We start from the raw sequence: 16,600 nt of genomic DNA, 5'->3' as shown, positions 1-16,600 counted from the left end.
CTACTGTATTGTGTCTAGGCTGATGAAACTAATATTAAGATATACTTCTCCATCAATAAATGAATATGGGTACTATGGGTTTTACAATTCCAGGTAGGTGTTTTATTAAGAAGCCTAATGAAGAACATAGGTGCTACACATATGTAGCTTTCAAGAGAACATTTTCTTGAGAGCAGATGTATGAATAAGATGTATAAAAATTAATCTCTATTTTTTTTTTTGGTTGCTGCCATAAGGTTTCTAAAATTTTGGGAGTTGTATATGATACATTATTTTACTATGCAAACCATTCATAGTTTAAGGGAAGCTGATAAACTACTGCTATGCAGAGTATTCCTAATCAGCTGGGTTAAAGTGTCATACATGACTAGAGCTTTTGACACAACAGTCAGTGATCAAGAGGTTTGATCATACACTAGGTCATGATAGTAGTGAAGTCTTCAAAACCGTTTATGCTATACTAAAGTTTAACATCAATAAAAACTTGAAATAATGTTAAGTACCAAAGAAACCATTTCAAAATATATAATGCTCTGTTAATAGCAACATTACTTAAACATCAATGAGGGATTATCATACAACAAGAGTTTAATTAATCAGAAATGCATTCATTCGGTTTATATGACCATGTACATAGGAAATATTTAGGAACTTTCCAGAATATTGAACTACCTCTAGAAACTTAAATAAGAATTCTTTTAAATGTGTAAAGGCTTTTGCCAGTTAAATGGAAGCACTATTTCAAACAGCTGAGGAGATAAAATGTAATCCTATTATCCTTCATATAATATTTTTGTGGGGCATTAGTAAAAAAATAAAGCTGGATCACAATGAAAGTTCAGCATTAATGTTTTTATATAAAATTAAAAATCTATAAGCAAAGCTTTCTCTATAAAGTTCACTACATGCAGGGAGCAAAACTGAATAGCAGATGTCAGCACTGAGGCATAACTGACTGTCCTCTCCCAGGTGTGACTGTGTTAGTGGCAGGTTCAGCCCACCTTACCTCAACCACAAGTGGCACAGGGGCCAGCTTGTTGTCAGTGATCCGTGTTACTACTGTCTCGGTGAGGGTAGATTTGGTGATAGTCTCTGTGACCTTTCCTAACTTGGTTGGTGGAGGTGGGAAAGCCACACCCATGGGGGTGTGATCCGTTGGCAAGTTGACGGTTACATGCACAGAGGAGTTACCCTCATCTTGTCCCCGACCACCATAAAGAAAATGCTCTGGAATCATGGCCTGAAAATCATCATTACTGAGGGGTCGATGTGGGGCTACCTGGGTGGTGCCAGTTGGGATGGTTGCTCCAGTGGTGACTGCTGGTGATGCTGTTGGATCTGTAAGACTACTAAGTTGCTGCTGTTGCTGTTGTTTGGTTGTTGTAGCAGGAGACGCAACAGGACTACTGTGAGCACTATGGTTGGTCTCTGTTAAATTTGAGCCTGATAACCGTCCACCTGGCTGAGCACGTCTATAACCCGTGTAGCTTGGGCGATTGGCCATGTAAGAGCCCGCACTGTATAGGCCAGTATAAGGACGAGGTGCACCAAACACTCGCGGAGATGTTTTAGAATTGTTACTGGTACCCTGACCAGGAGGCACTAATGTTTCACGATGAACTACTAAACGCACAAAACGTTCCAGTCCAGTAAGCATTGACACAGCCTGATCATGCCGAGCCCCCTCCAAATCAACACCATTGATCTGAAACATAAAAAAAAATATTACATGTACTGTACAAGATTGTATAATAATAAATATGCCAGAAAAGAAGGGAGTCTGGGAGAAAGAGTACAGGGACAAAGGTGGAAGATGGAAGGGGTTAAAAGAAAGGAGGAAAGTTTTGAAAAATGGTTGAGGGGAAGGTGCATATGGGAGGAAAAGAAAGAGGAAAGAAATATTTTCTAAAAAAAGAAGGACTTAAACAGGGATGCATGATGTCATCATGGCTATTTAACATATTCATAGGGTTGTAGAAGAAGTGAATGCTAGAGTGTTAGAGGGAGATGTGGGATTAAAAGATAATGACTCTGATACAAAGTGGGAGTTGTTAAAGTTGCTCTTTGCCAGTGATAGTTCTTTTGGGAGAGTCTAAAACAAAAAGGCCGCAAAGGTTAAGATCAAACTTGAGACTGTGTAAAAGAAGGAAATTAAAAGTGAGCATAGAAAAGAGAAAGGTGATTAACATAAGAAAAAAGTCAAGACAGTGAAAGATTGGATATAAAATTGGAATTAAGGAGGATAAAGAAAGTGAATGAACTGAAACATTTGAGAGTGGACATGTCAGAAGATAGGGCTATGCAAAATGAAGTGAACCAGAGAACAGAAAAAGGAAAAAAAGCAGTTGGCTTGTTGAGGCATCTTTGGTAAGAAAAAATATTTATGTGTTAGACAAAAAAATGGAATGTACTAGACAACAGTGATTTTTTTTTTTTAACAAGTCGGCCATCTCCCATCGAGGCAGGGTCACCCAAAAAGAAAGAAAATCTCAAAAAAGAAAATACTTTCATCATTATTCAACGCTTTCACCTCACTTACACATAATCACTGTTTTTGCAGAGGTGCTCAGAATACAACAGCATAGAAGCATACACATATAAAGATACACAACATATCCCTCTAAACTGTCAATATTTCAAACCCCTCCTTTAAAGTGCAGGCATTGTACTTCCCATTTCCAGAACTCAAGTCCGGCTATATAAAAATAACCGGTTTCCCTCAATCCCTTCACTAAATATCACCCTGCTCACACTCCAACAGCTCGTCAGGTCCCAAAACCCATTCGTCTCCATTCACTCCTATATAACATGCCCACGCACGCTTGGTGGAAGTCCAAGCCCCTCTCCCACAAAACTTCCTTTACCCCTCCCTCCAACCTTTTCGAGGATGACCCCTACCCCGCCTTCCTTCCCCTACAGATTTATATGCTCTCCATGTGATTCTACTTTGATCCATTCTCTCTCAGTGACAAAACCACCTCAACAACCCCTCTTCAGCCCTCTGACTAATACTTTTATTAACTCCACACCTTCTCCTAATTTCCACACTCCGAATTTTTTGTATAATATTTACACCACACACTGTCCTTAGACAGGACATCTCCACTGCCTCCAACCACCTCCTCACTGCAGCATTTACAACCCAAGCTTCACACCCATATAAGAGTGTTGGTACCACTATACTTTCATACATTCCCTTCTTTCACTCCATAGATAATGTTTTTTGTCTCCACATACACCTCAATGCACCACTTGCCTTTTTTCTTTCATCAACTCTATGATTAACCTCATCCTTCATACATGTATCTGCTGACACGTCAACTCCCAAATATCTGAGAACATTCAGTTCTTCCATACTCCTCCTCTCCAATTTGATATCCAATTTTTCTTTATCTAAATCATTTGATACTCTCATCACCTTATTCTTTTCTATGTTCACTTTCAACTTTCTACCTTTACACACTCCTAAACTCGTCCACTAACCTTTGCAATTTTTCTTTAGAATCTCCCATAAGCAAAGTATCAGCAAAAAGTAACTGTCAATTCCCATTTTGTATTTGATTCCCCATAATTTAATCCCACCCCTCTTCGGAAACACCCTAGCATTTACTTCTTTTACAACCCTATCTATAAATATATTAAACAACCATGGTGACATTACACATCCCTGTCCAAGACCTACTTTTACTGGGAAGAAGTCTCCCTCTCTTCTACACACCCTAACCTGAACCTCACTTTTTTTTTTTTTTTCAACAAGTTGGTCGTCTCCCACCGAGGCAGGGTGACCCAAAAAAGAAAGAAAATCCCCAAAAAGAAAATACTTTCATCATCATTCAACACTTTCATCACACTCACACATTATCACTGCTTTTGCAGAGGTGCTCAGAATACAACAGTTTAGAAGCATATACGTATAAAGATACACAACACATCCCTCCAAACTGCCAATATCCCAAACCCCTCCTTTAAAGTGCAGGCATTGTACTTCCCATTTCCAGGACTCAAGTCCGACTATATGAAAATAACCGGTTTCCCTGAATCCCTTCACTAAATATTACCCTGCTCACACTCCAACAGATTGTCAGGTCCCAAGTATCATTCGTCTTCATTCACTCCTATCTAACACGCTCATGCACGCTTGCTGGAAGTCCAAGCCCCTCGCCCACAAAACCTCCTTTACCCCCTCTTTCCAACCCTTTCGAGGACGACCCCTACCCCTCTTTCCTTCCCCTATAGATTTATATGCTTTCCATGTCATTCTACTTTGATCCATTCTCTCTAAATGACCAAACCACCTCAACAACCCCTCTTCAGCCCTCTGACTAATGCTTTTATTAACTCCACACCTTCTCCTAATTTCCACACTCCGAATTTTCTGCATAATATTTACACCACACATTGCTCTTAGACAGGACATGTCCACTGCCTCCAACCGTCTCCTCGCTGCTGCATTTACCACCCAAGCTTCACATCCATATAAGAGTGTTGGTACTACTATACTTTCATAAATTCCCTTCTTTGCCTCCATAGATAACGTTTTTTGACTCCACATATACCTCAACGCACCACTCATCTTTTTTCCCTCATCAATTCTATGATTAACCTCATCCTTCATAAATCCATCCGCCGACACGTCAACTCCCAAGTATCTGAAAACATTCACTTCTTCCATACTCCTCCTCCCCAATTTGATATCCAATTTTTCTTTATCTAAATCATTTGATACCCTCATTACCTTACTCTTTTCTATGTTCACTTTCAACTTTCTACCTTTACACACATTCTCAAACTCATCCACTAACCTTTGCAATTTTTCTTTAGAATCTCCCATAAGCACAGTATCATCGCAAAAAGTAACTGTGTCAATTCCCATTTTGAATTTGATTCCCCATAATTTAATTCCACCCCTCTCCCGAACACCCTAGCATTTACTTCTTTTACAACCCCATCTATGAATATATTAAACAACCATGGTGACATTACACATCCTTGTCTAAGACCTACTTTTACCGGGAAGTATTCTCCCTCTCTTCTACACACCCTAACCTGAGCCTCACTATCCTCATAAAAGCTCTTTACAGCATTTAGTAACTTACCACCTATTCCATATACTTGCAACATCTGCCACATTGCTCCTCTATCCACTCTATCATATTTATTTTTTTTTATTATCACACCGGCCGATTCCCACCAAGGCAGGGTGGCCCGAAAAAGAAAAACTTTCACCATCATTCACTCCATCACTGTCTTGCCAGAAGGGTGCTTTACACTACAGTTTTTAAACTGCAACATTAACACCCCTCCTTCAGAGTGCAGGCACTGTACTTCCCATCTCCAGGACTCAAGTCCGGCCTGCCGGTTTCCCTGAATCCCTTCATAAATGTTACTTTGCTCACACTCCAACAGCACGTCAAGTATTAAAAACCATTTGTCTCCATTCACTCCTATCAAACACGCTCAAGCATGCCTGCTGGAAGTCCAAGCCCCTCGCACACAAAACCTCCTTTACCCCCTCCCTCCAACCCTTCCTAGGCCGACCCCTACCCCGCCTTCCTTCCACTACAGACTGATACACTCTTGAAGTCATTCTGTTTCGCTCCATTCTCTCTACATGTCCGAACCACCTCAACAACCCTTCCTCAGCCCTCTGGACAATAGTTTTGGTAATCCCGCACCTCCTCCTAACTTCCAAACTACGAATTCTCTGCATTATATTCACACCACACATTGCCCTCAGACATGACATCTCCACTGCCTCCAGCCTTCTCCTCGCTGCAACATTCATCACCCACGCTTCACACCCATATAAGAGCGTTGGTAAAACTATACTCTCATACATTCCCCTCTTTGCCTCCAAGGACAAAGTTCTTTGTCTCCACAGACTCCTAAGTGCACCACTCACTCTTTTTCCCTCATCAATTCTATGATTCACCTCATCTTTCATAGACCCATCCGCTGACACGTCCACTCCCAAATATCTGAATACGTTCACCTCCTCCATACTCTCTCCCTCCAATCTGATATTCAATCTTTCATCACCTAATCTTTTTGTTATCCTCATAACCTTACTCTTTCCTGTATTCACCTTTAATTTTCTTCTTTTGCACACCCTACCAAATTCATCCACCAATCTCTGCAACTTCTCTTCAGAATCTCCCAAGAGCACAGTGTCATCAGCAAAGAGCAGCTGTGACAACTCCCACTTTGTGTGTGATTCTTTATCTTTTAACTCCACGCCTCTTGCCAAGACCCTCGCATTTACTTCTCTTACAACCCCATCTATAAATATATTAAACAACCACGGTGACATCACACATCCTTGTCTAAGGCCTACTTTTACTGGGAAAAAATTTCCCTCTTTCCTACATACTCTAACTTGAGCCTCACTATCCTCGTAAAAACTCTTCACTGCTTTCAGTAACCTACCTCCTACACCATACACTTGCAACATCTGCCACATTGCCCCCCTATCCACCCTGTCATACGCCTTTTCCAAATCCATAAATGCCACAAAGACCTCTTTAGCCTTATCTAAATACTGTTCACTTATATGTTTCACTGTAAACACCTGGTCCACACACCCCCTACCTTTCCTAAAGCCTCCTTGTTCATCTGCTATCCTATTCTCCGTCTTACTCTTAATTCTTTCAATTATAACTCTACCATACACTTTACCAGGTACACTCAACAGACTTATCCCCCTATAATTTTTGCACTCTCTTTTATCCCCTTTGCCTTTATACAAAGGAACTATGCATGCTCTCTGCCAATCCCTAGGTACCTTACCCTCTTCCATACATTTATTAAACAATTGCACCAACCACTCCAAAACTATATCCCCACCTGCTTTTAACATTTCTATCTTTATCCCATCAATCCCGGCTGCCTTACCCCCTTTCATTTTACCTACTGCCTCACGAACTTCCCCCACACTCACAACTGGCTCTTCCTCACTCCTACAAGATGTTATTCCTCCTTGCCCTATACACGAAATCACAGCTTCCCTATCTTCATCAACATTTAACAATTCCTCAAAATATTCCTTCCATCTTCCCAATACCTCTAACTCTCCATTTAATAACTCTCCTCTCCTATTTTTAACTGACAAATCCATTTGTTCTCTAGGCTTTCTTAACTTGTTAATCTCACTCCAAAACTTTTTCTTATTTTCAACAAAATTTGTTGATAACATCTCACCCACTCTCTCATTTGCTCTCTTTTTACATTGCTTCACCACTCTCTTAACCTCTCTCTTTTTCTCCATATACTCTTCCCTCCTTGCATCACTTCTACTTTGTAAAAACTTCTCATATGCTAACTTTTTCTCCCTTACTACTCTCTTTACATCATCATTCCACCAATCGCTCCTCTTCCCTCCTGCACCCACTTTCCTGTAACCACAAACTTCTGCTGAACACTCTAACACTACATTTTTAAACCTACCCCATACCTCTTCGACCCCATTGCCTATGCTCTCATTAGCCCATCTATCCTCCAATAGCTGTTTATATCTTACCCTAACTGCCTCCTCTTTTAGTTTATAAACCTTCACCTCTCTCTTCCCTGATGCTTCTATTCTCCTTGTATCCCATCTACCTTTTACTCTCAGTGTAGCTACAACTAGAAAGAACTTCCCTACCTTTATCTAAATACTGTTCACATATATGCTTCAATGTAAACACTTGATCTACACATCCCCTACCCACTCTGAAGCCTCCTTGTTCATCCGCAATTCTACATTCTGTCTTACCTCTAATTCTTTCAATTATAACTCTACCGTATACTTTTCCTGGTATACTCAGTAAACTTATTCCTCTATAATTTTTACAATCTCTTTTGTCCCCTTTCCCTTTATATAAAGGGACTATACATGCTCTCCGCCAATCCCTAGGTACCTTCCACCACACTTACATTCTGCTCTTCTTCACTCCTAAAAGATGGTATACCTTCCTGGCCAGTGCATGAAATTACCGCCTCCCTTTCTTCCTCAACATTTAAAAGTTCCTCAAAATATTTTCGCCATCTACCTAATACCTCCCTCTCCCCATCTACTAACTCCCCTACTCTGTTTTTAACGGACAAATCCATACTTTCCCTAGGCTTTCTTAACTTGTTTAACTCGCTCCAAAATTTTTTCTTATTTTCATTAAAATTTCTTGACAGTGCCTCTCCCACTCTTTCATCTGCTCTCCTTTTGCACTCTCTCACCACTCTCACTATCTTCATAAAAAACCTTTACAGCATTTAGTAACTTACTACCTATTCCATATACCTGCAACATCTATATCCCCCCCCCCCTGCTTTTAACATTTCTGTCATGATCCCGTCAGTTCCAGCTGCTTTACCACCTTTCTTTCTAAGGAATGCCTCATGCACCTCCCCCACACTTACATCCTGCTCTTCTTCACTCCTAAAAGATGGTATACCTCCCTGGCCAATGCATGAAATTACCGCCTCCCTTTCTTCGTCAATATTTAAAAGTTCCTCAAAATATTTCCGCCATCTACCCAACACTTTTATAGGGTCTAAGGTATAGGCTTTAAATGTTGCAGCAAGCAGAATGCTAGAGGCAGTGAAATGTCATGTATGACAGAGATGTGTGGTGTGAATATTATGCAGAAAATTGAAAGCATAGAAATTAGATGGTGTGGGGTGACCAAGACTATCATTCAGAAGGCTAAGTTATTGATGACGTTTAGCATTCAGAGAGGATGGGACAAAATAGGATGAGGAAGAGGATGCATAAATCAAGGTGAAATAGAGGACGGGGTAAGGATTGTCTCAAGAAGAGTTGGAGGGAGATAAGTGGGGGCTTTTGAGTGATAGGTGCTTAATCATCCACCAGAACTGTGTGAGAATATTAGATTTGAGTGGGGGAAGTGGTTTTTATTGGCTTTACATGCTGTTGGAGAACAAACAAGGTGACATGAAGGGAGTCTGGGAAACAGGTTAACCAAACTCGAGTTCAGGAGATGGGAAGCAGGTTCACACGCTTTGTGGTAAAACTTTGCAGTGGACGTCAAGTATAGGCAATCTTATTATGACCCATATACGGGTTTGCCATTGTAAACCAGATTACAGTATCTCTTGCAATGTCACATGTAGGTATTCATAATACCAAGCTCCAAATTCTCCACATAATATTAACACCACACTGCCCCCAAACATGACATATCTAATGCATTCAACCTCCTCTTCACTGCAACATTTAAAACCCACATTTTATGTTCATATAAAAGTAGGTAGTAGGTTGGAAGATGGTAACCACCCAGGGAGGTACTACCGTCCTGCCAAGCAAGTGTAAAATGAGAGCCTGTAATTGTTTTACATGGTGGAAGGATTGCTGGTGTCTTTTGTCTGTCTCATAAATATGCAAGAATACTGGTACATCTTCCTACTTCTACTTACACTTAGGTCACACTACACATACATGTACATGTTTATTTACACACACTCATCTGATTTCATCTTTGATTTCATCTCAATAGTTCTTGTTCTTAATACTTTTCCTTTTATATCCACGGGGAAGGGAATAAGATTCTTTCCTCCATAAGCCATGCGTGTTGTAAAAGTCAACTAAAATGCCGGGAACAATGGGCTAGTAACCTCTTTTCCTGTAAAGATTACTAAAAAGAGGAAGAAGAAAAAATTGTCCAAGTGGGGTGTCTGAATGTGCGCGGATGTTGTGCGAATGATCATAAAGAGATGATTGTGGATGCTATGAATGAGAAGAAGCAGGATGTCCTGGCTTTAAGTGAAACAAAGCTGAAGGGGGTGGGAGAGTTTCAGTGGAGTGAAGTAAATGGGATTAGGTCCAGGGTTTCAAATAGAGTTAAAGCAAAAGAAGGAGTAGCAATAATGTTGAAGGATAAGCTATGCCAGGAAAAGAGGGACTATAAATGTATTAATTCAAGGATTATGTGGAGTAAAATAAAGGTCGGATGTGAAAAGTGGGTCATACTAAACATATATGCACCTGGAGAAGACAGAAGTGTAGAGGAGAGAGAGAGGTTTTGGGAATTGTTGAGTGAGCGTGTGGAGAGTTTTGAACCAAGTGTGAGAGTACTTGTGGCTAGGGATTTCAATGCTGAAGTGGGTAAAAATGTTGTGGAGGAAGTAGTTGGTAAATTTGGGGTGCCAGGGGGTAAATGAAAATAGAGAGCCTATAATTGAGCTATGTGAAGGTAGAGCTTTGGTAATAAGTAATACATATTTTATGAAAAAAGATGATAAATAAACAAGGTATCGGATCATTATTTAGTTGTAGCTAAAGTTAGAGTAAAAGGTAGATGGGACAAAACGAAAATGGCAACAACAAGTAAGAGAGAGGTGAAAGTGTATAAACTAAGGGAGGAAGAAGCTTGAGTGAGAAGAAAGGGAGGCGGTAATTTCATGCACTGGTCAGGAGGTATACCATCTTTTAGGAGTGAAAAAGAGCAGGATGTGAGTGAGGGGGAGGTGCATGAGGGATTACGTAGAATGAAAGGGGGTAATGCAGCTGAAACTGACAGGATCAGGACAGAAATGTTAAAAGCAGGGGACGATATAGTGTTGGAATGGTTGGCATTTCTGTTTAATAAATGTATGAGAGGGGAAGGTACATAAGGATTGGCAGAGAGCATGTATAATTCCTTTACATAATGGGAAGGGGGACAAACAAGATTGTAAAAATTACAGAGGAATAAGTTTACTGAGTACACCAGGAAAAATGTACGATAAGGAATTATTGAAATAATTAGAGGTAAGACAGAATATAGGATTGCGGATGAACAAGGAGGTTTTAGAGTGGGTGGGAGATGTGCAGATCAAGTGTTTACATTGAAGCATATATGTGAGCAGTATTTAGATAATGGTAGGGAAGTTTTCATTGCATTTATGGATTTAGAAAAGGCATATGATAGAGTGGATGGGAGGGCAATGTGGCAGATGTTGCAAGTATATGGAATAGGTAATAAATTCCTAAATGCTGTAAAGTTTTTTTATGAGGATTGTGAGGCTCAGGTTAGGGTGTGTAGAAGAGGGAGACTACTTTCCGGTAAAGGCGAGTCTTAGACAGGGATGTGTAATGTCACCATGGTTAATATATTTGTAGATGGGGTTGTAAAAGAAGTAAATGCTAGGGTGTTGGGGAGAAGGGTGGGATTAAATTATGGGGAATCTAATACAAAATGGGAATTGCCACAGTTGCTTTTTGCTGATGATACTGTGCTTATGGGAGATTCTAAAGAAAAGTTGCAAAGGTCAGTGGACAAGTTTGGGAGTGTGTGTAAAGGTAGAAAGTTGAAAGTGAACATAGAAAAGAATAAGGTGATGAGGGTATCAAATGATTTAGATAAAGAAAAATTGGATATCAAATTTCAGAGGAGGAATATGGAAGAAGTGAATGTTTTTATATACAGCAGGGCCTCGCTTTACGGAGTTCCACTAATATGGACATTTCAAATTATGACCAAAACTCGCTATACGGCTCCCCCCACCTGTCTTTCTAATACGGTCACAGCGGCCCACCAAGTTTGTTTACATTCTCCCTGAGCACATCTCCTTATTATGTCTGGAAACTTTCCAAAATTTCAAGTGTTTTAAAGTTATTGTATATTTTATATGTATTGCACTTGATAATTAAACTTGTGTACACCTGTACCTAAATAAACTTACACACTGTGCTGGCATGTAGGTACACATTAAAATCACTAAGAGTCTCTCTACTCTTGATGCAATAATAATAATAATAATAATAATAATAATAATAATAATAATAATAATAATAATAATCTCTTGGGCGCATTAATGTCGCATATTACGTTAATATAGACATTTCCCTTAATCTATGATATTTTTTTCAAAATTATGTAAGAAACACATTATGTAACACACAAACATGATACATGCACCCACAGTATAAAAATTTATACAAATATAGTATATGAGATGTTTACCAAACGGTTTGTAGAAGTGTCGGAAGAATTACGTTTTCTCTAGCCCGTCACCTGTTACTAGGGATAACTGTAGAAAAATATTCCTTTCGTATGCCTTCACTTTATAGCTATAATTCTGTACTAACTTGTACACAGTGTAAGAGTATTTGTTTCGTGATTTAATTATTATAATAATAATAAAAATATTATAAGGTAAAAGTTTCACAAACTCTTACAAATGTACATGAATGAACTAAAACTGGACACGTATTAATACCGTCTATTTCGCCTGACCGAGTGATCGTCCACAACCTGTTCAGTTTGTTTGTTTACGCTGTCTGAGCTCGGTGTATCATTAAATGTTGTATATTACGTAAATATACACATTTTCATTAATCCATCCGTGATATTTTTTTCAAAATTATATAATAAACACGATACATAACATAAATACATAACATATGTGTAGAGAACCTAGGATAACCCAAAAAAGTCAGAGTGACTTACTTCCATTGCCTTCACTCAGAGCATCATTTCTTCTCAAAATGATGTTACATGAGAATGGGAGTGTTCTTCTTTACTTATTCTACCGTATCAATGTAGAGACAACCTGTACACAATGTAACTTGTACACAAACCAGATGTGTACACTGTTTACAAAACTTACCTTCGCCTGGTTTGTTTACATAACTCTGCGCCTGTCCTCTCTCATGCACTCATTCTTTCTCTCTGGTATGGTAGCCTGGCTGACTACCATACATACCACACTTGATTTTTTACAATAAATACTACTCATCTCACCCTATATTTTAAGGTAAGTAATGAGTGAACTGTATATACATTTTATCGCTCTGGGATGCTTAAATATCATAGAATAGTATGTGTGGGTGGGGTGGCCTGGTATGGTAGCCTGGCTGACTACCATACATACCACACTTGATTTCTTACAATAAATACTACTTGTCTCACCCTAGATTAAGACTATAAAATTTTAAGGTAAGTAATGAGTGCACTATATGTGTATTGTACTTTTTTATTGTTTTTTGATGCCTGGTTCTATTGCTAACATAATATATGTTAGTGTAAACTTGTTATCTAGTGTTTGTATGCATTTGTATGTGGAAAAAAAAGGGTGTTCCACTTTACGGCGGTTTCCGCTTTACGGCAGTAGCCTGGAACCTAACCCGCCGTATAAGTGGGGCCCTCCTGTATTTGGGAGTTGACGTGTCAGTGGATGCATGTTTGAAGGATGAGGTTAACCATAGAACTGATGAAGGAAAAAAGGTGAGTGGTGCACTGAGGTACATGTGGAGACAAAACACATTGTCTACAGAGGCAAAGAAGGGAATGTATGAAAGTATAGTGGTACCAACACTCTTATATAGGTGTGAAGCTGGGTTGTAAATGCTGCAGTGAGGAGATGGTTGGAGGTGGTGGAGAAGTCCTGTCTAAGAGCAATGTGTGTAAATATTATGCAGTAAATTTGGAGTGTGGAAATTAGGAGAAGGTGTGGAGTTAATAAAAGTATTAGTCAGAGGGCTGAAGAGGGGTTGTTGAGGTGGTATGGTCATTTAGAGAGAATGGATCAAAGTAGAATGGCATGGAGAATGTATAAATCTGTAGGAGAAGGAAGACAGGGTAGGGGTTGTCCTCGATAAGGTTGGAGGGAGGGGGTAAAGGAAGTTTTGTGGGCGAGGAGCTTGGACTTCCAGCAAGCATGCATGAGCATGTTAGATAGGAGTGAATGGAGATGAATAGTATTTGGGACCTGATGAGCTGCTGGAGTGTGAGCAGGGTAATATTTAGTAAAGGGATTCAGGGGAACCAATTATTTTTATATACCCGGACTTGAGTATTGGAAAATAGAAGTACAATGCCTGCACTTTAAAGGAGGGGTTTGAGATATTGGGAGTTTGGAGGGATATGTTGTGTATCTTTATACGTATATGCTTCTAAACTGTTCTGGTCTGGGCACCTCTGCAAAAACAGTGATTATGTATGAATGAGGTGAAAGTGTTGAATGATGATGAAAATATTTTCTTTTTGGGGATTTCCTTTCTTTTTGCGTCACAATGCCTCGGTGGGAGACGGGCAACTTGTTAAAAAAAAAAAAAATAAGTGTTGGTGCTGCTATACTCTCGTACATTCCCCTTTTTTGCATCTAGGGATAAAAGATTCTTTGTTACTACTGATAACTCAATAAACTACCCACCTCAATTCTATAGTTCAATTCCATGCACTTATCTGCACAACAAGACTCACTGTCACACACATACCTTCCCACCCTCATCCACAAAAGTAGGTGGTGTGGAAAGCACATGTGAAGAAAGCAGTATAAGATATACCTAATAAATACCTTGTCTTCATTAACGAATTTAAATTTTACACTCGCATATGTAGCAACATTTGAGAGGAATCGTGAGATTGAATCTCTGATCCTCTGGTCAAGCAAGCAAATCAGTAGATTTTGTTCACAGGAATGAGTGTTACCTGGGATTTGACAGATTTTGAGTTTTTTCCATCTCTTTCAACCTAGCTTTGGACTAGGCTTATCTGGTGCTTACCTAGTCAACCAGGCTGCTGCTGCTGGCAACCTGGTGACTCAAATATACATCACAGCCAGGTTGATCTGGCCCCTCATAGAGATAATTCTCGAGTTTCCTCTTCAAGACTTCAACATTTGTTCCAATAGTGTTTCTGACATTTTTTTGTAAGAAGTTTAGTAATCTTGTCCCATACATATTGATAGTAGGAATGAGATGATACCAAAATTTTTGCTGATACTGATACTAATATTCAATTTTAGCCCAATACTGATACTTTTTTCTTTTGACACTTTGCTGATGACACTGTGCTCTTGGGAGATTCTGAAGAGAAGTTGCAGAGATTGGTGGATGAATTTGGTAGGGTGTGCAAAAGAAGAAAATTAAAAGTGAATACAGGAAAGAGTAAGGTTATGAGGATAACAAAAAGATTAGGTGATGAAAGATTGGATATCAGATTGGAGGGAGAAAGTATGGAGGAGGTGAATGTATTCAGATATTTGGGAGTGGACGTGTCAGCGGATGGGTCTATGAAAAATGAGGTGAATCATAGAATTGATGAGGGGAAAAGGGTGAGTGGTGCACTTAGGAGTCTGTGGAGACAAAGAACTTTGTCCTTGGAGGCAAAGAGGGGAATGTATGAGAGTATAGTTTTAACAACGCTCTTATATGGGTGTGAAGCGTGGGTGATGAATGTTGCAGCGAGGAGAAGGCTGGAGGCAGTGGAGATGTCATGTCTGAGGGCAATGTGTGGTGTGAATATAATGCAGAGAATTCGTAGTTTGGAAGTTAGGAGGAGGTGCGGGATTACCAAAACTGTTGTCCAGAGGGCTGAGGAAGGGTTGTTGAGGTGGTTCGGACATGTAGAGAGAATGGAGCGAAACAGAATGACTTCAAGAGTGTATCAGTCTGTAGTGGAAGGAAGGCGGGGTAGGGGTCGGCCTAGGAAAGGTTGGAGAGAGGGGGTAAAGGAGGTTTTGTGTGCGAGGGGCTTGGACTTCCAGCAGGCATGCGTGAGCGTGTTTGATAGGAGTGAATGGACACAAATGGTTTTTAATACTTGACGTGCTGTTGGAGTGTGAGCAAAGTAACATTTATGAAGGGGTTCAGGGAAACCGGCAGGCCGGACTTGAGTCCGGACTTGGTTCGTACGTCAGCTTGCGTGCGGCCAGCAGTAACAGCCTGGTTGATCATACCCAGATCCACCATGAGGCCTGGTCTCAGACCGGGCCGCGGTGGCGTTGACCCCCGAAGCCCTCTCCAGGTAAACTAATCACTCCAAAACTATATCCGTGCAAGCTTTTATCATTTGTGTCTTTAACCCATCAATCCCAGCTGCTTTACCCAGTTTCATTCTACCCAATGCCTCAGGCACTTCCCTCCCCCCCACTCACAACTGGCTCTACCTCACTCCTACAAGATCTTATACCTCCCTGTCCAATACACAAAATCACAGCTTCTGTATCTTCATCAACATTTAAGAGTTCTTCAAAATATTCCCTCCATCTTCCCGACACCTCTAACTCTCTGTCTAATAACTTCTTTGTTTCTTTCAACACACTGGCTGTATCCCACTGAAGCGGGGTGGCCCAAAAGGAAAAACGAAAGTTTCTCCTTTTACATTTAGTAATATATACAGGAGAAGGGGTTACTAGCCCCTTGCTCCCGGCATTTTAGTCGCCTCTTACAACACGCATGGCTTACGGAGGAAGAATTCTGTTCCACTTCCCTATGGAGGTAAGAGGAAATAAACAAGAACAAGAACTAGAAAGAAAATAGAAGAAAACCCAAAGGGGTGTGTATATATATATGCTTGTACATGTATGTGTAGTGTGACCTAAGTGTAAGTAGAAGTAGCAAGACGTACCTGAAATCTTGCATGTGTATGAGAGAAAAAAAAAGACACCAGCAATCCTACCATCATGTAAAACAATTACAGGTTTCAGTTTTACACTCACCTGGCAGGACGGTAGTACCTCCCTGGGCGGTTGCTGTCTACCAACCTACTACCTAGTTGTCTAATAACTCTCCTCTCCTATTTTTAACTGTCAAATCCATTCATTCCCTAGGCTCTCTCAACTAGTTAATCTCAATCCAATTTTTTTTCTTATTTTCAGCAAAATTTGTTGATAGCAGCTCACC

The 16,600-nt window shown here is 40.1% G+C and overlaps 1 protein-coding gene across 14 annotated transcripts in view; it reads right to left on the bottom strand.

Annotated features, from left to right (window-relative positions):
• Positions 1–16,600, bottom strand: part of LOC128691673 (protein lap4) — an 854,149-nt gene that overhangs the window by 349,264 nt on the left and 488,285 nt on the right. For 13 of the 14 annotated variants that reach the window (XM_070088850.1, XM_070088860.1, XM_070088857.1 and 10 more), the window contains one exon: positions 1,007–1,705. In XM_070088850.1, coding sequence (XP_069944951.1) covers positions 1,007–1,705 — 699 coding nt within the window. The remainder of the gene's footprint in view (positions 1–1,006; positions 1,706–16,600) is intronic. The other variant, XM_070088861.1, reaches the window with a different exon arrangement.

The sequence above is a fragment of the Cherax quadricarinatus genome, chromosome 26 (genome assembly GCF_038502225.1).
Source record: "Cherax quadricarinatus isolate ZL_2023a chromosome 26, ASM3850222v1, whole genome shotgun sequence".
NCBI lineage: Eukaryota > Metazoa > Arthropoda > Malacostraca > Decapoda > Parastacidae > Cherax > Cherax quadricarinatus.
This window is presented reverse-complemented; position numbering and strand designations above follow the sequence as displayed.